The sequence below is a fragment of the Caretta caretta genome, chromosome 1 (genome assembly GCF_965140235.1).
Source record: "Caretta caretta isolate rCarCar2 chromosome 1, rCarCar1.hap1, whole genome shotgun sequence".
Lineage (NCBI taxonomy): Eukaryota > Metazoa > Chordata > Testudines > Cheloniidae > Caretta > Caretta caretta.
In genome coordinates, this window is record NC_134206.1 from 281,667,918 (window position 1) to 281,695,222 (window position 27,305).

The 27,305-nt window shown below is 40.4% G+C and overlaps 1 protein-coding gene across 2 annotated transcripts in view; it reads left to right on the forward strand.

Annotated features, from left to right (window-relative positions):
* The window catches only part of PAWR (pro-apoptotic WT1 regulator), a 158,682-nt gene extending 131,657 nt beyond the window's left edge, over nt 1-27,025 (forward strand). For both annotated transcript variants that reach the window (XM_075124338.1, XM_075124337.1), the window contains exons 5-7: nt 12,538-12,685; nt 14,072-14,176; nt 20,121-27,025. In XM_075124338.1, the coding sequence (XP_074980439.1) occupies nt 12,538-12,685; nt 14,072-14,176; nt 20,121-20,207 (340 nt within the window). In that variant the 3' untranslated portion in view covers nt 20,208-27,025. The remainder of the gene's footprint in view (nt 1-12,537; nt 12,686-14,071; nt 14,177-20,120) is intronic.
* Nucleotides 27,026-27,305: the final 280 nt, after the last annotated feature.

Consider the following 27,305-nt stretch of genomic DNA (forward strand, 5'->3'; position numbering starts at 1 on the left):
AAACCTCTTAGGACACAAAAATCCAATCCTGTTTTTTAAAAATGGTAAATTTTATTAAAAACAAAAAGAAAGAAAATAGTTTGGAATTTAGGCTTTTTGCTAGATTTAAAAAAAAAAAATTACAAGGATTAAGCATCAAGATAGCTCTCTTGAGGTCCAGCTTAAAGTTTACAAGCCAAACAAAAGCACGTGTGATTAGCACATAGGAGTCCACAAGCCATAAAGAAATAAAAGAGAAACCTAATCGCATCTTCCTAGACATTTCCTGATCTACTTACATATCTGGGGTTTCAAATGAGTACTTTGTAGGTATGATCTGATGGTTTTTCAAAACTGGCCCAAAGCTTTTTACGGCATAGTTTCAGCCCTGTCTCTGCTCTCCAGGAGAACAACACAGACTGACAAAGGGGAAGTTTTTTTTTTCCCAATTTTAAAAAGCTCTAGCCTTCCCATTGGCTCTTTTGGTCAGGTGCCCACTTCCTTCCTTTTACCCATGCAGAGACTTTACTTGCTTTGCCTTTAAAGAGTTAAAAACTACCACCAAGAGAGGTTTTATAGCTAGCTGGCTGGCTGGGTGTCCATAAAAGGGAGCTTACCCCCCCCCCACTTTAATTTATCACACTCTTGGTGACTCTTGCGGGGTATGCTCCCCTGATAGTTTTTATTCAGTACTGGAAATTGATACAATATGGCTTACAAATACAATAGAAGCCCCACTTCTTGGTTTTGTTCATTTACAGTACTGAACACTGAGATGAAGCCTAGAAGGTAGAAATTGTCCCCTCTAATTCCAAGAGATTGTATGTTGTGCTCTGAAATGCATTTTTAAAACCCTCATGTTAAATAACTTGTAAGAGATATGTAGAGCTTAACTGGAAATACTATGAATGAAATGTTAAAGCCTTTTAGAACTTCTTGCTAAATGTCTGTCTTCAGTGAGTAAAAGCTTTCACCCATACCAGTTTCAGCTCCTGGGTCTCACTAAACCAAAATATGTAACCACAAAAATATTTTGTAACACCAGGATTCCCTTTATTTTTGTGGGGTTTTAAATGCTACCCTTAACGGTTATGTTTGGGCCTCACAATAGACTTGTAGTCTCAACTAAGGTGTCTTATGTTTGGGAGGAGGCAGCTACCATGGTGCTAGACCATGAGTTTCTTTAAGATGGGATGGGGATATCAGGGTCCTCTGCAGGGTCTGAGAGAAGAAAGTTGGGTGGGCACATACACTCTGATCTTTTTACTCTTAATCCTCTTGTAGCCCCTATTGATGTTGTGCAGAGTTCTGCATACTAAGTTGTCCAACGTAACAAAAGTCCGTCCAACCTGTTTATATAATGTATAAAAAGAAAGCAAAAATTCAAGAAAGAGAAACTAAAAAGAAAGTAGATGTGTTTCTGGCTAAGAAAATTGATTAGGAGGCTTCAAGGCTCCTGTAACATCGTGTGTTGGCATAACATAAAGCTGAAACATTCTAGAAATACAAGGAAGTGTTTACAGTTTAAATAACAAAAATGTATTTTTGACTGGGTAACTTCAATGAGATGAGGTTGGCACCATTTTTGGATGCTGCTTATTTGGGAGCTATTGAAAGAACCAGTAGGACAATGAGGTGCATGGGGGAGCTGGATTGGAAGGAGCAGCCCTCACATCTGTCTGCTGGAATTCACTTTGTGGTTTTGCATAACACCACTGGGCCTTTTGTCTTGACCAGGCCAAGTCAGAGAGAGAGAGACCACCAGACATTGCCACCTTCATTGGCTTTGGCTAAATCATGAAGAACACTTAGGATGTGAGCTTAAACTCCTGCTTTTACCCTCTCCTTAGTGTTACTTTCCTTCTCTATGTCTTCTCCTGTCTTTTTTTCTCATCCATCTAGTAAAGAGTTCAGCATAGCCAGCCAAGACACATCCACCCGCTTGCAATACTGCTGCAATCTTGTGACCTTAGAGATAAGCTTAAAGTAATGCCTTAAAAATCTTGAGGTTGATAAATTTGCCAGGTTTCAGAGTAGCTAACAAGACAGTGCTGTGCCTACAATTTCTGAGCCTATTGGATGTGAGCAAAATAAAACAGAAAATGCATGAAAATCACGTAAACTGACTTTCCCTTTTTACCCAAAGGACAGTCATACTGTCAAGGAGGGAAATTTCCCTATTAAAAAAATTTGTATAACGAAGGAAAAAAGGAGTAAGGGTAATTTCTTTTTTCAAAATAAAAGCTGTGCTTCATTTTTAAAATTTCAAATGTTTTAATGTTCCTCTTCCGCACACTATGTTTGTTAAAAGGTTTTGATTATAGCAGTTACAATTCGGGGAGCTAGCAATAACTTTACAGAAAACTCTGTACTCTGCTTAACTATTTAATGTTGTAACAGTAACAAGGTTTTTATTAAACATCTTATCACTTGGGCCAGATTCTTTCCCTTATCAAAGCAACAGTGACTAGTGTGTTCAACGACATCCATTCTCATTTGCTAAACAATCCTAAAGCATCATTGTCTGACACCCAAATGATGACCTACTCAACTTAATGCTCAAATATGTCTTCAAATATAAGAACAGAAGCCTAGCTACAGCTATAATTAAGCTGTCAAATGTTCTTCCTGAAAAATTATAATATCAATTACTACCTATAGCCAAGGCAGCAAGAGGTTTCAACTGCAGGTTTTGAAACATGCACAAAAGTTAATCCAGTGCTAAACAAAACAAACACAGCATTGTTCCCTGGACGTAGTTATGTTTTCACTTGGGTGGGAGACCAGGGCCTCAAACTGCTGTGGTAACCTCTTTTTCTGTGAGAAGCCGGAGTCTTCTAAGGTGCTATTTTGTATGATACCACAAAATCTTGTAGGCAAGTAAACAATACCTTATATTCAGTATCAAAAGCTGCTGATTAGTACTCGGCACGGCCAGTTCGTTTGTTTATTGCTAGAGGTAAATCAGCCATACACTCCCAGTTCTATGCCCACATCTGAACTAAAACTGATAAAATTAAACAATAATGGAGTACTGGTTTAGCTGGAACGGGCACATCATCCTGTTGATTATCTTCTCAAAAAAGGAAGTTCAGGACAGGATGATCATGTGAAAGGTTATTAAAGTCCAAAGATTGTTTCTTGAGTAAGCAATGTTTAAACAACTATCCTCTGTGTAGGCATATTCAGTGGCTTGCCCTCCTGAAAAAGAACCTTAACTCTCAAAAGATAGAAAGGGGCCAGCGTGCATCTTTTAATCTGCCGTGAAAGAGACAGCTTCATTTCACTGGTAGCTGGCTATAATGAATGTCCTAAACACACCCAGAACTTCAGTAATCCAAATTGAGTGAAAACCAGTTAATAGATGATATATATCTCTTCCCTTCTGCTTCCACTCTGTTCCCACAGAAGTGTTAAATCTGATTAAATTGATCTGAGAAATAAATTGACAGTTCTTTGCAATGAGAGAGATTTTGTTGTTGTGCTGAAGCAGCCCTCCTCAGACTCCCCAAAATTCTGCTGATCTGCATTTTGGAGATACAGCAGCCAACCTCATCCATGAGAACAACATAAGTACCAAACATTCTGATGCTGTTTCTTACACTTTCAGAGTGTTCCATCACAGATGTCTTTTGTAAATTGTCTGCATGATTTGTTGGCCTCTGAGGAAAGACGTGTTTGGAAAGGAGGGTTAGGTGCCACTATCTGTATTCCATGAACAGCAGATTATGTGCTGAGATTATTCTGCGATCTCATATAGTTCATCAGACCAAGAGCAAATCAGGTGTTTTATCCATGATTATATTCTGCATGGTAACAATGTTATCAGTGACGAACCCCTTTTTAAATAGCAAGGGCAGGAATTTCGAGCCTCTGGTAGATGTTGCCTTGCACCCTTGGTATACAGCCTTGGATTAAGCTGAAAGGATTGACAGGAAATTATTTAATTTCTATCTGATAAAGGGACTCTTCTGCCCTCCCCACAAATTTTCTAATACCTGTCAGAATAGGTCTGTGAAATTCCTCTTCCTGTCCACCAGATCTCAAGAGATCCTCAGTGCTGCTCTACTTTCCTGGGCACTATGTGTGGCTATTGGTGGGGCACAGCTATCAGAGTAACTGGCCATCAGACAATTGATAGCATAATAAATTCTCTCTATCATTTTTCTGTTTCAGCTAAGTGGAAAATGTCTGATTCGTCTTTGATAGATGAGCTCTTCCATGATTCTTCTTCCAATGCCACTTCAGAATTCTCTTTATAGCATGCCAGGCCACGCTCTTGGCTCTACTTGCCTGTTCATGAAAATGTTCCTATCTGGCTTCTCTGTTACTGAGGCTAAATAAATAGACATCAGCTATGGTTAGCAGGGGCTGTTGAGAGGTGGATCTAAGTCTCCCTTCCACTTCCACTACCCTCGTCAAATACAAGAAGACATTAATCCTTGTGGTTTCCTTTAAAGCAAGGATGTGAAGAGAACATTACCAATTAAAAATACCTTCTTTCCCTTGAAGTATTCTTTTCACTACCACTGAAAACAATCCTCTCTCTAGTTTTTCTTCCAAGTTTCACATAAGAGCATTGCCAACAATGACTGAAACAAGTCAATACCGTTCCAGTCTTGGCAAAAGGTTTACTGTTGGGTGATGAGGCTAGAGATTGAGCATGTTAGTTTTATAGTGTTCTGAGTCCCTCCTGGCACTCAGAGCATAGAATAGTAGAAAGTATGTCTTTTTTTAAAATCAAATATTCTAGGATTTATGGGGTTAATCCAAAAATATTTCTGTTCTGTTGTGTTGCAACATGCGTATCCGGTCCTAGAAATTTTTTTTAAGCCTTCTAATGAAGAATAAACAGTGCTAAATATGGTGATAACATTAAACTAGGAAATTCCTTACAATTGTGTCAGTGTGCCTTGGAAACTTCACACATACTGGAGCATAACAATATTTATGTCCATGAAAAGATCTCATGCCATGTTATGCCTGCTTTTGATTTGCACTTTATTCATCTAGATTTGCATGTTGTCAAGGGCTTTCTAAAATTATGAAATGCATGGTTGTTAAATGAACATTTTAAACAGACTCTAAATGTTTTTAAATGAAATATTATATGGTACAGTGGTGGTAATTTGTTTACGCATCCTAGGTACCCTGCATCACATGCTCATTTCAGTCACATGATTTCTGATTTGGAAATCTCTTGTTGGAAGATGATTCCAACTAGGTTTTGCTGCCTTTCTCTGGCAGTTAAGATTGTGTGTGGGGTGTGATCTATATCTATAGCTATCTCATTTACTCTTCCACCCAATCACAAAATATTTGCTTTCTTCAGTGTGTTTTTTATATTAGAGATATATATATAAAAATATATATAAATATATATAGGGCTGTTGATTGATTGCAGTTAACTCACATGATTAACTCAAAAAAATTAACCCCGATTAATCGCACTGTTAAACAATAGAATACCAACTGAAATTTATTAAATATTTTGGATGTCTTTCTATAATTTTCAGATATATCTATTTCAGTTACAACATAGACTACAAAGTGTACAGTGCTCATTTTATATTATTTATTACAAATATTTGCACAGTAAAATGATAAACAAAAGAAATAGCATTTTTCAGTTCACCTCATACAAGTACTGTAGTGCAATCTCTTTATCATGAAAGTGCAACTTACAAATATAGGTTTTTATTACATAACTGCACTCAAAACAAAACAATGTAAAACTTTAGAGCCTACGAGTCCACTCAGTCCTACTTCTTGTTCAGCCAATCGCTAAGAGAAATAAGTTTGTTTACATTTACAGGAGGTAATGCTGCCCACTTCTTAATTACAATGTCACCTGAAAGTGAGAACAGGCATTCGCATGGCCCTGTTATAGCTGGCGTCGCAAGATATTTATGTGCCAGATGCGCTAAAGATTCATATACCTCTCCATGCTTCAGCCATTGTTCCAGAGAACATGCTTCCATGCTGATGACACTTGTTGAAAGAAATGTGACTGAGCTTCTTAGGGGAGAGTTGTTTGTCTCCTGCTCCTCCATTCTGCCATGTATTTCATGTTATAGCAGTCTCCGATGATGACCCAGCATATGTTGTTCATTTTAAGAACACTTTCACTGCAAATTTGACAAAATGCAAAGAAGATACCAATGTGAAATTTCTAAACATAGCTACAGCACTAGACCCAAGGTTTAAGAATCTGAAGTGCCTTCCAAAATTAAGAGAGGGAGGAGGTGTGGAGCATACTTTCAGAAGTCTTAAAAGAGCAACACTTTGATGCGGAAACTACAGAACCCAAACCACCAAAAAAGAAAATCAACCTTCTGCTGGTGGCATCTGACTCATGATGATGAAAATGAACATGTTTCGGTCTACATTGCTTTGGATGGTTATCAAGCAGAACCTGTCATCAGCATGGACGTATGTCCCCTGGAATGGTGGTTGAAGCATGAAGGGACATATGAATCTTTAGTGCATGTGGCATGTAAATATCTTGTAAATATCAACTGTCCTGGAGACGTAACTATGGACTATTTCAGAGTTATTTAACATTGCCCCTTATTCAAACTTGGAGAGAGACCGTACTACAGCACCTTCCACCTCAGAAGTCTTTGCAGCAGCCAGGGACCTAATGACGCTCCTGGTTCCTCCAACCCCGATGGGAAAACCACCAGCTCCAAGTGTGTTGAGCAAAGGGGAGCATGTGGCTCCGAGCTCATACCTGGCACCGGGCCCTTTGGTACCTATCAGAGGCAAACTGGCCGTCCTGTCTTTGGTGAGGACTTCCCTGATCAGGCACCAATCCCCAGATCCTCAGCACCAACCAGTGGAAGCGATGGGTACTGCTCCCCCATTGTCTCCTCAATAAAACTCTTTTTCAGGTGGAACTGTGAACACTGCCAAAAAGCCACCACCATTTCCCATCCTAAATTCCACCAGATCTCAGTGTGGGCCCCCCCCACCGACATCTGGCCTGGAGGACAGTGGCAGATGCAGATCGAGCGGCTATTCTGGAATCCTTGGGGTTTTTCCCTGGTACAACGTCCAGCCATTCCTATTTGGTTGTGTCCGAGAGGAGGGCTCCTCCACTGCACCAGCCAGCACCTGACCCAGACTCCAGTACTGCCTCCCAGGACTTAAGCCTGGGACTAAAGTTGGGACTGAAAAAGAGTGGCCCCCACCAGTACAGGCTTATTCCTACTCCTACTCCTCCTCAGACAAAGCGTTCTTGGGACTGAGCGGCTCAGTGCCACAGGATGACTTTAGAGATCACCAGGAGCTATTAAAAAGGGTGGCTTCTAACCTGGAGCTATAGGTAGAGGTTCTTAAAGAGTCCTTTCATAGCCTCATTGACATTTTGACCACATCAAAGCTGACCCTACACCTCAACGAGGCCATTTTGGGTCCTGTCAGTTCCCTATGGCAAACTCCATTTTCTCTTCGTCCCACCTCAAAGAGGGCACATAAAAATACTATGTGCCTGCCAAGGGATATAAACTTGTTCTCCCCCCCCCTCCTGGATCCCTTGTGGTCACAGCAGCCAATGAGAGGGACAGGCAAGATCAGTTAGGCACAACCCCCAGGCAAAAGGATTTAAAGACAAGAGACCTGTTCAGTAGGAAGATTACTTAGATGGGTAAGTTACATCTTCGTATTTCCAACCAGTAAACCTTACTTAGGATGTAGGATTACAACATTTGGGACTCCATGGCGAAGTTTAAAGACATGCTGCCACAGGACTCCAGGGAAACTCCAAGAGTTTTCTGGCCTGATGGGAGAGAGGCTCTGGCCTGATGGGAGAGAGGCTCTGGCTATGGTCTCCCCTTCTTCAAGTGGCCCTGGACGCTGCTGACACTGCAGCCAGAACAGTGGGCTTCAGCAGTGATCATGAAGTGATGCTCCTGGCTTCAATCCTGAGGTCCAGACTGCCACCTGAAGTCCAGTAGTCCATCCAGGATCTTCCCTTTGCGGGTACCTCCTGCTTCTTGGAGCAGATGGACTCAAAGCTCTCTGGTCTGAAGGACTCCAGGACTACCCTCAGATCCCTGGGCCTCTAGTCCTCAGCACTTTTGAGGAAGCAGTTCATGCCTCAACTGTTGACCCGCTTCTTGGCTCCAGCACCTTGCCAGAACCTGGTTAAAAATGGAGCTGCGATTATAAGCACAGACAACTTCCCCCCTCTATTTCAACCTCGCTACCCAGGTTGCACAGATACCCAGGATGCCCCAAACAGAACTCTTGAAGGGACATCCAATGGCATAATATCAGTTCACACACCGGATCCTGCCCCCCCCTTTTGTTTTCAGACGATCTTTCCTACTTCAGCATGGCATTGTTCCTTGGCACCCAGTGGTCCAAGGTGATGAGTACAGTGGAGGAAGGTTACACCCCTCAGTTTTCTCCCACCCACTCCCCTGTCCCCATCCCACTTCAGGAACCCTTCTCACGAGCGACTTCTAATTCAGGAGGTGCAAGCCCTCCTTTGGGTAAGAGCTGTGGAGTAGATGCCTCAGAACTTGAGCGGGAAGAGGGTTTACTCTCATTATTTCCTAATCCTGAAAGCAAAAGGGGGTCTCTGACTCATCCTAGCCCGGCACCACTTCAAAAGTTATCTCAAGAAACTGAGGTTCCATATAGTCTCCCTGGCCTTAATTAGTCCCCTGGATCCAGGGAGGGAATGGTACTCCGCCCTTGACTTGAAAGATGCCTGTTTCCACATCTCCATTTTCTGGGGCCACAGAATGTTCCTCAGATTTAGCGTAAACCAGACCCATTACCAGTTCGCCATCCTTCCCTGTGGTCTGTCAGCAGCCCCTTGGGTTTTCACGAAATGAACGGCAGTGGTAGTGGCCTTCCTCAGAAGGTGAAGCGTTCAAGTCTACCCATACCTCAATGACTGGCTTATCAAGGGCTTCTCAGAGACTGAAGTGAAAACCAGCATCAACCTGGTCGAAGCCACTTTCCTTGCCCTGCGCCTGTTGATAAACTAACAAAAGTCTACTCTTGTCCCTGTCCAGAGAATAGAGTTTATTGGGGCAGTGTTCAGTTCCACCTGGGCTAGAGCCTTCCTCCTGGAGGCTCGGTTCCAGACAATGTCAGATCTGATATCCAAGGTCAAAGCCCAGCTGGTCACGACAGCACATTTTTTTGCCTCAAACTTTTGGGTCACATGGCCTCATGCACTTAGATGGTACAGCACACAAGTCTATGCCTCTGACACCAGCCAAGTCTGAAGGGGCCTATGTATTCACTGAACCGTCACCACTTGGGCTCAGTGCTTAGTTTCCACCCTAGTCCTCTCCTCCCTTGACTGATGGAAGGATCTCCGATCAATGGCTGTGGGCATTCTCTTTGTCACCCCCCAGCTTTCAGTATCCCTAATTTCAGATGTAGCTGATCTAGGTTGGGGGGGGCTCACCTCGAGCATCTCAGGTGGTCCTGGGAAGAACTCTCTCTGCACATAAATATCAGATTGCTCAGAGCGATCGGCTTAGCTTGCTAAGTGTTCCTACCCAAGATCATGGGCAAAGTTGTACGCGTGCTCACGGACAACACAGCAGCCATGTTTTACATTAACAGGCACAGAGGCACATGCTCTTCTACCCTGTGCCAGGAGGCCGTTCGCCTGTGGGACTTGTGTGTGAAACGCTCCATCCACCTCGAAGCTTCCTAGCTTCTGGGAGCCTGGAATGCTCTGGCAGATCACCTCAGCAAGTCCTTCTGGTCTCACCACGAGTGGTCCCTTCACCTAGAGGTGACCAGATCCATCTTCCAGAGGTGGAGGTCTCCCCATGTCAACATGTACACAACCAGGCAGAACAGGAAATGCCAGCAGTTTTGTTCATTGTGCGGTCCCAGCCCAGGTTCTCCGATGCCTTTCTAATTCCATGGACAGAGCTCCTGTTCTATGATTTTCCTCGTGTTCCTCTGGTACGCAAGGTCCTCCTGAAAGTCAAGTGAGACAGAGCATGGGTCATCCTTATAGCCCCTGCCTGGTTGCAACAGTGATTTGGCATACTGCTGGACTTCTCCGTTCGTGATGCTGCTTCTGCCCCGCCCGGACCTCATCTCGCAGGATCATGGCAATTTATTCCACCCGAACCTCCACCTGACCATGTGAAAGCCATGGTTGAACCCAGCAGAACAGACCTGTTCAGAACAAGTCCACCAGGTCTTGCTAGGTAGTAGGAAGTTCTCTACTAGAGTGCCTTAGCCAAGTGGAAGTGTTTCTCAGGTGATCTTCCCAATGAGGTCTCTCTCCGACTCGATCATCCCTCCAGGAATACCTGTTCCACCTGAAACAACAGGGACTGGCTTTTTCATCAAGCAAAGTGCATCTAGCAGCAACCTCAGTCTCCCACCCTCTGGTGGATAGTAAATCTGTCTTCTCTCATGAAATGTCCATCCACTTCCTCAAGAGATTAGAGAGACTTCATCCTCAAATTCACAAATGGATTCAACCATGGGACCTAAACCTCATCCTGTCAAGACTTACGGGTCCTCCCTTTGAACTGCTGGCATTGTTCCCTCTGTCCTATCTCTCCTGGAAGATCACTTTCCCGGTAGTGATTACCTCAGCCAGAAGTGTCTCAGCGATTAGGGCCTTATGGCTAAGCCCCAGTATATGGTGTTCCTTAAGGATGAGGTTTAACTGCACCCAGATCCAGCATTCCTTTCAAAGGTGGTCTCTGTTTCATAGTAATCAGGCTATTTTCCTGCCAGTTTTCTTCCTGAAACTGCACAGGAATGCAGAGGAGCACCATCTCCACTTACTGGATGTTAGATGTGACCTGGCCCGGTATATTGAGAGGACCAAGCTATTCCGTAAAACAATGCAGCTCATTGTGGCAGTAGAAGATAAGATTAAAAGCCTATTGGTTTCAGCCCAGAAAATTTCATCCTGGATCACATCCTGTATTCACCCATGTTGGGAGCAGGCGGGCATCCCACCTCCCTGCCATCGTGACCGCCCAATCAACAAGAGCTCAGGCTTCATCAGCGTTTCTGGCCCAGGTCGCAATCCAAGGCATCTACAGAGCAGCGACCTGATTGTCAGTTCAGATCTCCTCTTTCCACTATGCCATCACCCAGTGGGCCAGAGATGATGCCAAGTTTGGAAGAGCAGCGTTGCAATCCACATGTCCATGAACTTCAAACCCACTGCCTCGGGTACCGCTTGTGAGTCACCTAATATGGAATGGACGCAAGTAAGCACTCAAAGAAGAAAAAATGGTTACTAACCCTTCCGTAACTGTTCTTTGAGGTGCATTGCTCATGTCCATTCCACGACCTACCCTCCTGCACCTCTGTTGGAGTTAGCTGCAAGAAGAAACTGAGAGGGCGTGGGGCCAGCTGGGCCTCTTGTACTGACATATGAGCACATGGCACCAGTGGGCACTAGAGCTGGCCCAATGAACAGCAGTGAAGGAAATATCTTTGGTGCATGTGGTGCATGCACACCTAACATGGAATGGTTATGAGTTAGGCTAAGATTTTGTCATGGATATTTTTAGTAAAAGTCACAGGTCACGGGAAATAAAGAAAAATTCATGGAAGCCCGTGACCTGTCTGTGACTTTCACTAAAAATATCCATGACAAAATGGGGAGCTCAACTGCGGGGTCCACAGCTCCCACCTGCTGTGGGTTGAAGTCACGGAGGTTACTGGAAGTCACGGATTCTGTGACCTCCGTGGAAAAAAATTGTAGCCTTAAATATGAGCATCACATCTCAAAGAACAACAGTTATGGAAAGGTTAGTCACTGTTTTTAGTCTTCTGTCCCAGATACTGCCACCTACTTCATTAATCTTAACTGAGATTGTTTTCAGGCAAAGAAGCTTTTGATCTCAGTTTATAAGTGAGAGTTTTCCAGAGGAAAACAGAAGATGAAAAACCTTTCTGCCAGAGCATGAATGGTACCTATTTGAATGGCTCTGTCCATCACTCATGCTCTCTCTCTCCCTCTCTTTCTCTCTGTGACCTCTTCTGAGAGGAATGACTAATAAGAAATTAGATTCTATCGAGATAAATTTCCTCTAGTGACCTCAACAGATTCTTCTTTCTTTGCAACACACAGGCATAAGGAAATATCTGGTTCTGGGCCCTAGATACAGACAGCACTTTCTGAGGCATGAAGCCCTTGAAGGAATTAACCTGAGTTCCTAGAAGCTCAGGGACTTTGAAGCAACAGCTGTGCAGTTTTATATAGATCAGTGAGGGCAGATTGCAGTCGGGGTGTTGGGAAACAGGTACTGCTGTCCTGCCTTAGAGACAAGAAGAGAAAATCCAGTTAGAGACAGAAAAACCCAGAAATTGCAGGTCTGACTGAGCAACTGATATTGTTTCTCAGAGAAGACAAAATTACAGGTAAGAAAATTTTAGTTTTATACATGTTGTCTTGAAGTAGTGGTCATTTACAATATGAATAAGTCAATTTTTCATGAATGTATTTCCACTAGGAGAAAAATATAAGGGACACGGGAAATATTTGCTAAAACTTATTTTTTGCACTAGGCATATTACTAATGTTTAATCTTTACTTCACAGTGCAACTAATGCACCTGAAGATGATGTTCCAAATCGATATTCCCGAACAGACAGGACAGGATATAGCAGATACAGCAGGGATGCAAATTCTTCTGGGAATTCTATACCAAGCAGTGCTTTGGAAAAGAGGATTGAAGAACTTGAAAGGGTAAATACAAATTTAACTTATGCCCAGTGTTAGTTTCAAAATAAAATATCTTATAAATTCCATGAGGAGATGCTAGTGCCATGCCAACTCAGTGTGGCACTCTGTCCCTCTCTAGTGGTAGCTAGGCCAGGTAGAGATTGATGAGCCTGCTACCGTCTTGGCTAAGAGACGTGTCTTTTAGCTCAGGCAGTAGACGTTCCTGCAATGAGCTCAAGAGGTCCCAGGTTTGATCACTGATGACAACGACTGGGGTGGTCAGTGTTATGAAAATATTAGGCAGTGGTCCTAAATTTTTAATAAAAAGTAGTAGTAATTCCTTGTGAATACCAATATGCATACAGAATCAGATTGTCTGAGAAGAATGTGAAATTTATATAATTACAAATGCTAAATTGCCATTTGCTCAACCAGGGAATAAAACCAAGGCTAAAGGTGATTTGATCAGAGAACTAGCCATGTACTGTTCTCCTCTCAGGCACTCAAACATAACCTAAACCCTGATCCCTTACAGATGTTTTCTTGAGCCATTGATCTGTAATATTCCTGATGTTCTGTGCTCCCTCTGAAGTATCCTTGTAATATAACCTACCAAATATTCTTGAATCCTTGTAGATGAAAGTCGCTAAATATATATATATATATATATATATATATATATATATATATGGGAGATCTTCCTTCTGAAAAGAATGGGAGTAAAACACAAGGAAGCCTTTATATATATTTTTAGGACTTATGGAATCCTTGAGTTAGCTGAAATTGCCTTGTAATCTCTCCCTTCCAAAATTGGCTTCCTCCCAAACCAGTCAAACTACCAAAAGGATGGCAAGAGAGGGGGGAGGAGTTGGAATAGCTTCTTCAGTAACTGAAGCCTTATGTATGTCACATGTTTCATATACCTTTGTATCCAGGCCTGTGGGTCTTCGGGCTCTTACAGGTCAAGGAGGCCAAGTAGATCTTAGTCATACTTCGGAGCAAAATTCTGCCTCTGAAAAGCCCACCAGCGTGATTACTTTAGGAGTTGATACTTTGATTTTAATATCCAATTTGGACCTGGTTTCAGAACTCACTAGAAGATCAGGGCTTAAATTAGAAATTAATCAGTTAAAAGGTCAGCTTTGGAGGTCATCATGTGGTGGGTTCTTCAGGGGCAGAATTTTGCCCTAGACCTGTGACTAACAGGTCTGCTTGGCCTCCTTGAGCGAAAAGGGCTTGAAAACATACTGCAGGATTTGTGGGCCTAGCTATCTGAAGAAAGGAAAATTTTGCTTCTTACCTGAAATTTTCTAATTGCAATATACTAAAAGTGTCCTTTTTCAAATTAATTTTTTAGGAGCGCTGGAAGAACATTACATTTGAAACTGTTAATTTGTGGGTTTTTTTCAGGAACTAGCCAAGGAGAGGCAAGAAAATGTAAGATTATTGGGGATGACACAGGACAAAGAGGAACAGATTGGGAAATTGAAGGAAGAAATTGATTTATTAAACAGAGTAAGTACATGTATTACACAAGGATGAGAAAAGCTTCCAAATTCTTCCATCTCTTCTCTTCTTCCCCACCCTCCCTAAATTTTCCAGGACAAGGGGATTCGGCATTTATTTTGTGTTTAACTTTTCAGCTAAGATTTAATAGACTTCTTTCTTGAAGTGGCCTCTGCCCATTCTCAGTAGTGTGCCCATTCCTGGACCAGAGGAAACGTCTAGAAGCAATGCCCACTAGAGTGCCTGCATGTTCCCCCTTGCTGCTATAAACATGGGTAGGGCTGGGCTTAACCATTTTAGTTCCTTCCAGTCACAATAATGAGGCTCCTGATCCCCTCTGCTGACACTTTGACCCAGTTCTCTGGAAACCTGGTTTCCCAATACTTTTCTTAGACAAATTTATTGTAGTTTAAATAAAATTTTAGTTGTAGTGACTATCTGTAACTTAGATAGTTTTTAGGAATATTTTGGGCCTTTAGGGATTTTTGCATCCTATTTCATATTTCCATACTCATGAGGGTAGATCCCAAAGCTAAGAGACCAGAGTTTAAGAGGTGCCCCTCTACTCCTGCCACTTTCCTGGTTTCAGATATCCAGAGACTGTCTGAACTTTCTATGGGAACGTTATTCCGCAACTAGGTGGTCTGTCTGCAAGACTTTCACCCCACAAGCTAGGAAGGAGCTACAGAACTGGCTGTAGGCAGTCTTCCTACTAGAGGCTCGGATAGGAAAGTTGTTTGCTTCAGATACTCCTGGTTCCTTGAATGCTTTAAGTTTTGAGGTGCTCCTCAGGTCCTAATGCCCTTCCTAAGGACTAAGAGACCTGGCCAAATTGCTTCTCAGGTATCTTTCTGCATACATGGAGCCAAATTTAAAGATTCAGCTGGTAAGGATCTTATGACCTGCATATCTGACTGCTAGAAAGGAACTGGCCTATTAAGATGTTGGCTTCTGGGTGCAGACCTAAGCCTAAAGATGTTAAGTCATGGATCCATCACGTATGAATCTGACCACGTCCACCTGCTGGCTCATTCCATTGGCCAAGCCTTGTTTGAAAGCTTCAGCTGTTCTGTCAGAGTATGGGGAGTCAGTCTTTCCTAGCGCCCCAGTTGATGGCCATTACAGATTCATGGCTCCCATTTCAGTTCAGGTCCCAGGCCATAAATGGCCCTCAAACCTGGCATTAGATCTGGTTGAGGGAGAATTGCAACTGGAGTCAGCTCTCGCTCTTTGACCCTTACACACAAGGGACAGAAGCATAAAACAGATACACAGGGATGGCTTCTTTTCCTGAGAGAGACATTTCGTCATGGTTCCAGGGCAAAAGTTAGGACTGCAGGTATGGGAGTGAAAACTTCTCCAGTTTCTGTTTCCAGTTCTGTAGGCCCCCTTCAGACTCTCTCTTTTTTGAAAAACCATAAAACCAACAAATCATCCCCAATGAGGTTGACATTACTAAGTTAGCCACTTATAACTTTTCAGGGACCTTTTCAACCTGTCACCATCTGGCAGGAAAGGGCAACATGCTTGCTGGCCACATGGGCAGGAATCAGCAAGACTAGCGTAAATAGTCACTGAAGGATTCAGTGAGGTGTGATGCTCAGTGATGTAGTCCCCTTTGAATCCAGGGAAGAATGTTCTCTTTCCCATCTCTTCATCAAGACAGTCTTTATCTTAGACATGACATCAGCTGTGAGTTTCTGAACGGCAAGTGCTCATTGCTGACTCCACCCTTTATGGGCTCCCATGAGGACAAACTAGTTCTTAAGGAGGCAGCTAAATTTATGCACAAGATGGTAATTGGTTTTCATCTTAACCAAACCTTGATTCTAATAGTATTTCTTCCAAAACCACACTCATATCCTGAGGAGGTGAGGTTGTGGATGGTAGCGTTTCATATATGTAGATCAAAAGAGTATAGAAGGTTGCTGAGGGTACATTTGTGTTTTCTGGTAAAAGGTCACTACAACCTAATGCCTGACCAAGTGGATCAGGCTGTGTATTGGGGAAAGCTAATGTCCCTGTGCGAGAGGGACTGAGAGGTTGCCTTAGCTCTAGATGAATGGGCTCTATGGCTTATCTGAGGCATAACATAATAGTTGAGTTCTTTAGAACTGCCTCTTAGAGCTCAATCCACCCATTCACAGAACATGATGCAGTGGACCTGGCATTAGGTTCAGAATCCCAATTTGGGAGATCAGTACTACAATCACTCTTTAGCTTGTCAGCCTCGTCCCACTCTTGTGAAAAGAGGATGCACTGTTTACACATTCCCACAAATGGGAGTTTAGCAGAGGCCACAGAAGTACTGAAAGTTCCTTACAAGCAGCTAGAGTTCTTCTAATAGTGCCTCTGGACATTCAAGCTATTCCTCCACCTTCCCCCTTTTCCTTAGAGTCCTGTTGCTATTTACTAGGTGGTTGATTTGTGGTGAAAAGAACTGAAGCTGTTACGATGCCCCCTTTTATAGTCTCGCTCTCCAAACACTCAGAGCTGCAAGCGGGCATGGACTCGTACTCCAGCTTCTAGGTACCACTTCTAGAGGTTTCCACTGGTCCGGCTGCATCAGTGATGATTCTCCATTAGTGTGGGTATAGAAAGGCTCTTCAAGGGCTCTAGTCAGTGGTAAGTAAATCTTCACTTTTGTAACTTTTTTTTTTTAAACTAATCTAGAAAACTTCTTAAGTTGTGTCCCTTCTAAGTCAATTAGGTTAAATAACTTTTTACTTGAAATACTTTTACTAAAATCAGTCAGCAGATTACAGAGAAGGTTCTAGAACAGGAGGTCCCTTTGCATTGAGAAACCCACAAAAACCTTGTGCCATAAATGGAGTGGTCTCAATTCAATGGCTGAGCTATTTGATGAACTTCTGCTACGTTTTAAAAGAAAGGGAGAATGGGTACATAAAGTTCCCAGCTGTCTGAAAGGAAATGTCTGAAGACATTAAAATGTGCATTAATGTCTGAAGACATTAAAATGTTTGTTGCCTTAGTTCAACTTTGAAGTAGTTTAGAGTTGGTCATCTGTGACCTCACTGGGTAGTCACTGTAGTTAAATGTGTTTTTGGAGAGAATATATTCAGAGATCATTTGCACTCTGATTAAAGTATCAGCTGTTTAGTCATCGGTCATTCTGGTATGTGAAGCCTACACTTCTCTGCCATTGTTGTTCTTTTATAATTAAATTATAAACCATATTAAATTAATAATGTAATTTTAAATCTAAAGTGGTAAAAGTCACTTACATGTATGCATCCATTATTATTATTTCTTTAGATATTTAAACTACAGTCAGTTGTTACTGGATTGTATTCAAGTAGCTCATACTTACAGTAATCTGTGGAATGTTATTTTTGTAGCATAAACATTCCACAAAGTCTTTTATATTTGATCTAATTTTTGAGTAACTCTGAAATATTTTTGTCCAAAGGCTTTTAAACAGTTGTTTCAATGTAATTCAGTCATCTACCATTTAGTTATAGTACCTAATTGGCTGAGTTAGCAGCAAAAAAAGCATAAAATTATGATTACAGAAGGCTGCACTTCAACCATTTTATTGAAAAGGTGCTGTTTCATTATTCCTTACAACTGTTGGTTCACAGTACATCTGTTGCTGACACGGACTTTGCAATAGGAAAAGAAAAGCCTACAGTGGTTAGTTAAAATAAGGTGCTGTGTGTTCATGTGTTTAATCTGATGAGGTTCAATAAGGATAAGTGCAGGGTCCTGCACTTAGGACGGAAGAACCCAATGCACAGCTACAGACTAGGGACCGAATGGCTAGGCAGCAGTTCTGCGGAAAAGGACCTAGGGGTGACAGTGGACGAGAAGCTGGATATGAGTCAGCAGTGTGCCCTTGTTGCCAAGAAGGCCAATGGCATTTTGGGATGTATAAGTAGGGGCATAGCGAGCAGATCGAGGGACGTGATCGTTCCCCTCTATTCGACATTGGTGAGGCCTCATCTGGAGTACTGTGTCCAGTTTTGGGCCCCACACTTCAAGAAGGATGTGGATAAATTGGAGAGAGGCCAGCGAAGGGCAACAAAAATGATTAGGGGTCTGGATCACATGAGTTATGAGGAGAGGCTGAGGGAGCTGGGATTGTTTAGCCTGCAGAAGAGAAGAATGAGGGGGGATTTGATAGCTGCTTTCAACTACCTGAAAGGGGGTTCCAAAGAGGATGGCTCTAGACTGTTCTCAATGGTAGCAGATGACAGAACGAGGAGTAATGGTCTCAAGTTGCAGTGGGGGAGGTTTAGATTGGATATTAGGAAAAACTTTTTCACTAAGAGGGTGGTGAAACACTGGAATGCGTTACCTAGGGAGGTGGTAGAATCTCCTTCCTTAGAGGTTTTTAAGGTCAGGCTTGACAAAGCCCTGGCTGGGATGATTTAACTGGGATTTGGTCCTGCTTCGAGCAGGGGGTTGGACTAGATGACCTTCTGGGGTCCCTTCCAACCCTTATATTCTATGATTCTATATCACGATTAAATGTTTCGTTCATCTGTGTCTTCAGAACAATTAAATATCGTCTGTTCCAGAAAGCCAGCTGTATTTTGATCTCTAAAATAAGACATTCTGTTGCTAATCTCTGCATTGCATGCTACATAGGACAAAAGAGTAACTGCAAAGGTACTGCAGTGTGGCTTTGAGCACTGATTGCCGAATGACGTTTTGGCTGGCAGGCTGGAGCTTTTTACTGGTGGCACACCTAAGCACCTGCTCCCAAAGGTGCACTTCTGGGATGGACCCCACCGAAAGAAACAGGCAAATTCATATGATCATTTTGTTAAGTGTGTGCTTCAAAATTAAAGGAATGGGGGGCGGATAATCTTTCACCCCCTTTTTCCCCTCCCCCTTCCATCTGACGTAACTATTGTGGGAATTTTACACGCTCTCATTGCAAAGGAAGCTGAACCCCCTAATCCCCCATCTCTGGTTTTCCTCCTCTGAACTTCCACCATCCACCTCTTTTTATCTCTCACTAAAGTTACTTTTCTGCCTTTTCCCTTTCTCCTTCCACTTACTTCTCTTCTTTTCCCTTCTCCGACAGTAACATTGAATTGAAAAGCAGTTTAGGCACTGCCAACCATAGCAGCTGTGCTGCTTTCAAGTTAAACTTCACTGTGGGAGAAGAAGTGAAGAAGCAAGGGAGGAATAAGAGGCAAGCTGGGGAGGGAGATGGGTGGGGGGAATGGCAGGCAGAATGTTGGGGGAAGAGGGAAGGAAAGATGGAAGCAGAGAAATAGGTGTCTGTTTTTAAACTGCCCCTTTTTCTATGAACCCTGCTGTTCTCTTGTCCTCTTAAACTCACCTTCTATTGAAAAAAATTAATTGGACTGCTAATTTATGGCCTTTTCAAGCCATCTAGCTTTAATCAGAATTCTGATGAGGGCAAGATACGGCTTTTCAACTGTTTTTTCCAATAGCACACTTTCAGTTCTCATTTTCTAACAGATACTTTTCATAAGCCTCTGACAACAAACCTATATTTAAAAAAAATACGTAAAATTTAATGTGCTGTCCTATGCTAATAAACTGTGTGTGTGTGAGAGAGTCAGTAAGCTACTAGTGCACTGTGGTGCACGAAAGCCCCTCTGGTTTGCAAATATGAAGTAATACGGGCACGTGCCAAGAGGCTTCTTACTATTAATCTCATGACATAGTCCGTTTTTGATTATATATTTCTTTTGAAAAGATGCTTGTCACATGGGAATGTGAAATGAATGTTTTGTCATGAGTAGCATTGGAAAAATATGAATTTTTAGCAATTTTTGCTTTGCTTCATTAGCCCTTTTATATATAGATGCTGTGAAACTAACTCTTCTTCTGTCTTTACCCTATAATCTCTTGGTTTCAAGTACTGATCTCTTAAATTCCAGGACTTTTAAATTACTAGTTTAAGAATCCATTTTTGCATCCTGAAAAATGTTTTTATTTTTTTCTTCCAAAGGACCTAGATGATATAGAGGATGAAAATGAGCAATTAAAGCAGGAAAATAAGACCCTCTTAAAAGTTGTTGGACAGCTGACAAGGTAGAAGATTCAAACCTCAGTGAGGAGAGAGAGAGATTTAAAAACTACTGATTGATTGTTAAAGTCAACACTACAGTAATACTTCCTTTGTTGCAGTATGTTAAAATAACCAAGTCTTTATATTTATTATTAGGAAACCAGATGGATGTTTATTTTCATAATACATTATTTTTCATTCAGTAAAATGGCATCAACTTTTGTGGGTATTTTTAACCTTACCTTTCACATTAAGAATAATTAACAATTATGACATCTTTCAAAAACATTAAATTCATGATTGTTGTACTGGGATTTGTCTTCTGACTACATATAATCTGGTTATAGTAGTTTAAAAATCAGAGCACCAGGATCACTTTTGGTCTATGTTGGTTGTATATTTTTTTCTTGAATGAAAGGAAGCAATAAAAATAAGCTTTGTTTACACAGATCCAAAATATATATTTTGGGAGATATTTTCATTTTGTTTCAACCGCTGTTAAGTGTAGGTGCCTTATTGATGTGTAACAGTTTGCAGATTGATTACTTGTTCTAAAATACAAATCTTGTAGTTGTGAGTTTTTTACTATATCTGAAAGACTGACCATGTTTGAGTAGCAATTTTCTTCTGTATAGCAGTTGTCTTGGGGAAAAATAAGTTGTTTTATTAAAAAAAAATGCAATAAACCAACTGTAGTTACCAACATTAAATTTTTTTGTAACATGTCTCAGTTGTGCACTATAGTATATCATAATACTTGTGCTTTAGCAGTGAAATGCAAATTTACTGTCTTACAGTAAGTTTGTTTTGTGTATTGAGAATATAAACAAAGCCTGGAGCTTTCATTTTGCAAAAGTATTAAAACATAATTATATTTAAATCTACCTATTTTAAATATTTAGTGCTCATAATAAATGTGAGTTTTAAGGGTTTTTAAAGCTGTGATAAAGCTTGTTAGTTATAATGTATGAAAGGAAAGTTTCATAAATTATTTAGGCCTTTGAAAAACATGAAGTATGCAACATACAATAAAACATTCAATCTTGATTGCCACTAATGTGTATGAAAATTAAAGCTTGCATATGCAGTTAATTTTAGTCACTTGGGGCAATATGCTAGCGTTTTTTAGTGCAAGATGACACTTTCTTGATATAAAAACCACTGTCTTCCGTCACAAATAATTCTGGCCTAAAAATTCTTGCTAGACTGCAACTTATGCTTGGACTCATCCTGGTAGGGCATAACTCATTCCTGATTTTAACAAATATGTAAGTCGTTTGAGTTACAAAATCAGATATAAAACCTTCCTGAAGTTCCAAGCATTCTTCCTCTCATAACTTGAATGTGCCGAAGTACAAAGTTTGAAACATCTACAGTTTTTGTTGCCTTAAAATATAAATATAACATTAATACGTAATGATGGCCATCTACAAAGATTTGCCCGTAGCTTTCGTTTTGAGTTAAACATTCTTTGTATTTAATGAGACTAAGGAATTCTTAAATTTTTAAATCCAGAAATTATTACTGCATGTTAGATGCTTCGGTTTCGTTCTGAATATTGAACAGGTTATTTTGCTTTGTTTATTTTATATTCCAGTGAGAGAGAAGCGGTTGAGAGCTTGAAGTATTACACAGTACATTTACCTTCTAATGTGCTTGGAAGTTGTGCTCACAGTAGGAGTGAGCCCACACAGTCTGTCTTGGAGCTTAAATCCTTAATGCAGGGTTTAATTGGCACAAGGGTGAAGATCACGAGTGAGCACTAATCTATATCTTGGTCCAGCAATAATAAGCCCTTAATTTGATCACTTTTACAAAATTGGAAATATAAACATGTAGGGGGAAAAAACAACTTGATATATAATCACACATGTAAGTGGGTTTAATGGATCTGAAACCTAACATTGAAACTTTCTGGGAAAGAGCATCCATTTCCCTCTCCCTTTAATCTGTAGGCAAAACTTAAGGACTTGTAGAGTGTGCTTCCAAATATATATTTGATGTAATACCAAGAGAATTTAGATGCTTAACGTCATACTCTGAACATACAGATATAAACAAAGTTTTGGATATTTCTAAATTATATTTCACATAGAATCACAGAAAAATGTAGGGCTGGAAGTGATCTCAGGAGGTCATGTCGTCCAGTCCCCTATGCTGTAACAAGGCCAAGTATCGTTAGACCATTCCTGACAAGTGTGTGTCTAACCTGTCCTTAAAACCTCCAATGACAGATTCCACAACCTCCCAGGGAAGCCTATTCTAGTGCTTAACTATCTTTATAGTTAGGTTTTCCTTGTATCTAACCTAAATTTCTCTTGCTGCAGTTTAAGCCCATTACTACTTGTTCTACTTTCAGTTGGACACAGTACAGTTGATAACCATCGTCGTTATAATATCCGTAACATATTTGAAGACTGTCATCAGATCACCCATCAGGCTTCCTTTCTCAAAACTAAACATACCCCTTTCCTCAAAGTTCAGGTTTTCTAAACCTTTTATCATTTTTGTTGCTGTCCTCTAGACCCTTTCCAGTTTGTCCATTTTCTTCTTAAAGTGTGCTGCCCAGAACTGACACAGTAGTCCAGGTGAGGCCTCACCACGTGAGTAGAGTGGGACAATTACTTTGTGTCTTAAATACAACACTCTTGTTAATGCACCACAGAGTATTAGCCTTTTTCACAACTGCATCACATTACTGACCTAGTCAATGTGTGATCCACTATAACCCCCGGATCTTTTTCAAAAGTACCTAGCCAGTTATTCCCCATTTTAGTAGTTGTTCATTTGATTTTTTTTTTCTTCCCAAGTGTACATTTTGCACTTGTCTTTATTTTAAGTGCAAAATAAACTTGTTGGTTTCAGACTAATGTTCCAATTTGTCAAGGTCATTTTGAATTCTAATTCTCACCTCCAAAGTGCTTTCAATCCCTCACAAGGTGGTATAATTTGCGAAATTTTTATAAGCATACTCTCCACTTCATTCTCCAAGTCATTAATGAAAATAATGACTCGTACCGGACCCAGGACAGACCTCTACAAGATCCTACTAGATTAATCCCCACAATTTGATAGCAAATAATTGATAACTACTCTTGGAGTAATTTTTCAACCAGTTGTGCACCCACCTTATAGTAATTTCATCTAGACCTCATTTCCTTACTTTGCTTATGAGAATGTCATGTGGGACTTATTAAAAGCCTTATTAAAATACAGATATATCATATCTGCAACTTGTCCCCATCCATTAGGCCAGTAACCCTGTCAAAGAAGTATATTAGGTTGGTTTGTCATGATTTCATAGAATATCAGGATTGGAAGGGACCACAAGAGGTGATCTAGTCCAACGCCCATAGCCAGCCTTGACAAATCCAGGATGGCTATTACTTATAACCCTATTATCCTCTGTGTGCATAGAAATTGCTTAATAATTCGTTCCAGTATCTTTCCAGGTATTGAAGTTACGCTGACTAGCCTAAAATTACCCAGGTCCTTTTTGTTCCCCTTTGGTACTATGTTTTCTCTCATACGGGAACTCACCCGTTGTCTGAGAGTCCTTAAAGATAATGGCTAGCGGTTCTGAGATTTCTTTGGCTAGTTCCTTGAGTAATCTAGCGTGATTTCCTTAAGGCCCTTAATACATCTAACTTATCTAAATATTCTTTAACCCATTCTTTCCTTATTGTAGCTTCCATTCTTCCCCCCTTTTGTTAATATTGTGTTAAGTATCTGGTCATAGTCAACCTTTTAAGTGAAGACTGAAGGCATTAAAATAGGCATTAAACACATCAGCCTTCTTGATGTTGTCTGTTGTTAGCTCTCATTCCCCGCTAAGTAGAGGACCTACACTTTGCTTCATCTTTCTCTTGTTTCTTATGTATTTATAGAAACTCTTCTTACTGTCTTTTATGTCCCTTGCCAGGTGTAAGTCATTTTGTGCCTTAGCCTTTCTGATTTTTGTCCCTATATGCTTGTGCTATTCTTTTGTTACTCCTCCTTAGTAATTTGTCAATGTTTCTGCTTTTTGTATGTTTCTTTTTTGATTTTCAGGTCATTAAAGAGCTCCTGATGGAGGCATATTGGTCCCTTATTCTTCTGAGTTTTTCTTTGCATCAGGATATGGTCCCTTATTCTTCTTTTGAGCTTTTCTTCGCATCGGGATAGTTTACTGTTGTCTTTAATATTGTCTCATAGATAATCGTGTATTTTCAGCCCATGAAAGAACAACAAAGCAAATGGGCCAGTATTTCTCTATATCTCATTACCTCTTCATAAATTAACTTTTTTATTAATTAAGTAAAAGATAATGGCTGAAGTTAACAAACTTTTTTCATTTTGACACATTTAATTTGAGAGGGTTTTTTTGACGGTATGGGAGAAGGATTTACAATAGACTTCCCTGAGCGCTTTTGAAATAAAGTTTTAGCATTCTTGAAAATGACAGGGCTTCAACTCAAGAACAGTGCCATCATTAAGTGTGGTCCCTTAATACAAATTGTAGGAGTTCAGACAGAAAGCGACTTATGGCATTAATGTGGCTCTGCATAAATGCACATAGGTAATACCCGGCATGATCTTACACAACTGCACCATGAAGATCCCACACTCTTCAGCCGACAGTCCTGTTGATCTTAAATATTTCTGGAGGAAAGTATTTCAATCACGGCAATAGTTTATGGTAACTTATGGTATTATCAGGCTCTTGGCAGAAGTTTTTGCTAGTCTCTATAGAAAAATGATGCACTACTTAGACTGACAATAATTGTGTAGTCAATACAGTACCTTTTTATCTGAGTAGGATATCCTTAAACTCAAACATACAGCAAGCTTTTAATCTAAGTAGTTTGGGAGGATGTTACTTTAGCTACTTTAGTATAAGGACTTTTTGTTGACCCTTTACAGTTTGTTTACTTTCTCCTATGTAACTAACTTACTGCTGGATTGTTCGGAATTAATGTAAATTGGGGTGAGTTAAATATCAGGGACACTGAAATTGAGCAATAGTTTAATAGGCCTTAAAGTGAAAACCTACCTCATTTGGGAAGGTTGTATGTTTCCGAAGCTGATCTGGATATTTTGTAGTAAGGTGAACTTAACATGCAAGAGGTTTTGGGTTCACTAATGTTCTGATATAAATTGTGCAAGTAAATTTGTGAGACAGATTTCTGCACTTTCATCTCTTAAAAATGGGACCAAACTACATAGACTTAACTTTTTTTTTTTAAATTGTAAACCCAGTCACCATGGGAAATTTTAACAAATGTCTGTGTAGATTATTAATAAAACTAATAGGGCAGACATCTCCTTTTGTCTTATTTTCATAATGAATGGCACACAGTATATTCCATAGTGGATGAGCTGCCAGGCATTAATTTGTGTTGTCCTGATAATGCATTATGAGGTTTTTCTGTGACTATGACTGTCAAGTTCTGTTGTGTAGCAGACAGATATGTCCGAAGACCTGAAATTTAAAATTAGCACATGGAGATACTGACCATGAATGGTATGCATTAATATTTTGGGGTTTTTTCCTGAAGATAAGCAATTAATGGTATATGAATATTTTAAATAATCAGAACAGCTTTTTTAATTTTTAAAAGAATTAAGCTGTCATCCTCAAGCTTTAACATTACTTGATGTACTTATTAAACAGAGAAACAGCCTATATTTGAAAATTGGTACTTTTTATATCTTAAAAGCCAAAAAGTTTTCCCTTTCTATAACCAGATATTGGATCATACATTCAGAAACATAAATTGTATTTTTTCTTTAGAAGGACTCTGGTTTTGTTTTTGGTTTTTTTGCGCGGGGAGGAAGTAATTGATACTAATTTATCTGTTTGGACTATATAGCTTGGAAACAGGAAATAAACTGATAGCCCTGAAGTATCAGGCATAACCTAGCAATATGTTTCTCAGTTACTTGTACTGAGACCTAGCTAAAGTGAATAGGACCAGCATTAACATCATTCAATAATATAAAGAGCTTTAATATAACTCAAACCAGCTGATTTTAATCTACAGCAAGTGGCATTTCAGCTTGCCTAATATACTGGCAACATGCAGATTTTGCTGCCGTAAGAGAGGTCAGTGGGGAAGAATGGCGATTGCATTACTTTGTAAAATGCACTACCGACATAGAGAGATGTAGGCTTCAACTGTTGTTTTGGAGCATGGTCTTTGCTACTTTATTCCAGCTGGAAGCAAAGTAATTCGGTATAGCAGCCAAGTAGAGAGGTGATTATTGGGGACACAGATGAAGCAAATTTATTTTTAAATTTAGGTATTACTATCTTGTATCTGCCTCTCAGTATTTCTTGAGTTGAAAGACTTCTCTGGGTGAAGATGTCAGTTGTATTGATGCATTTTCATCAGTATTGATTATCAATCTTGACAGCTGGCATCACAAGCAAGTAAGATGGCCTTTGTCATGGAGAACTGCCAGAGCAAACAGATTTCTCCCCCCTCACCCCCCCCAACTCATTCAGATGGGAAATAAGGTGTAAAATTTTAACAATGATGGTAATTAATTATTGGAACAACTTACCAAGGGTTGTGGTCAAATCACCAGCACTGGCAATTTTTAAATCAAAGAATGGATGCTTTTCTAAAAGGTATGCTCCAGTTCAAACAAATTATTTCAGGGAAGTTCTATGGCCTGTGCTATGCAGGAGGTCAGAGTAGATGAGCACCGTGGACCCGTCTGCGCTAGTATCTATGAACCCAGTGAATTCAGTCATAATCAGCTAATGGGAAGGAAAGCATAAAAATGTGTTTTCCAGCTTAATCATTTTATTATAGCATTTCTACAAACAGTAAAAAAAAAAAAAAAAAAAAATGAACAAATTGGCTACTGGGAGCTATCAGATAACTTGAAGTTGTAAAAGAAAACTTCCATACCACTACAGGTCTATTCCCAGTCAATAATTTTGGTGTCAATACATGTGTAGACATGACTTATACTTGTGTTATGCATTTATGTAGAACCGCTTATAATATGTATGCAGGACACAAATGATGTAACTATGCAGCTGATGTACCAAGTCATGATTTTAAAGTGTTAACTTACTAAAATCACTTTTTCTGTATCTCAATGTATGCCTTTCTCCTCATATTGTAACAGATG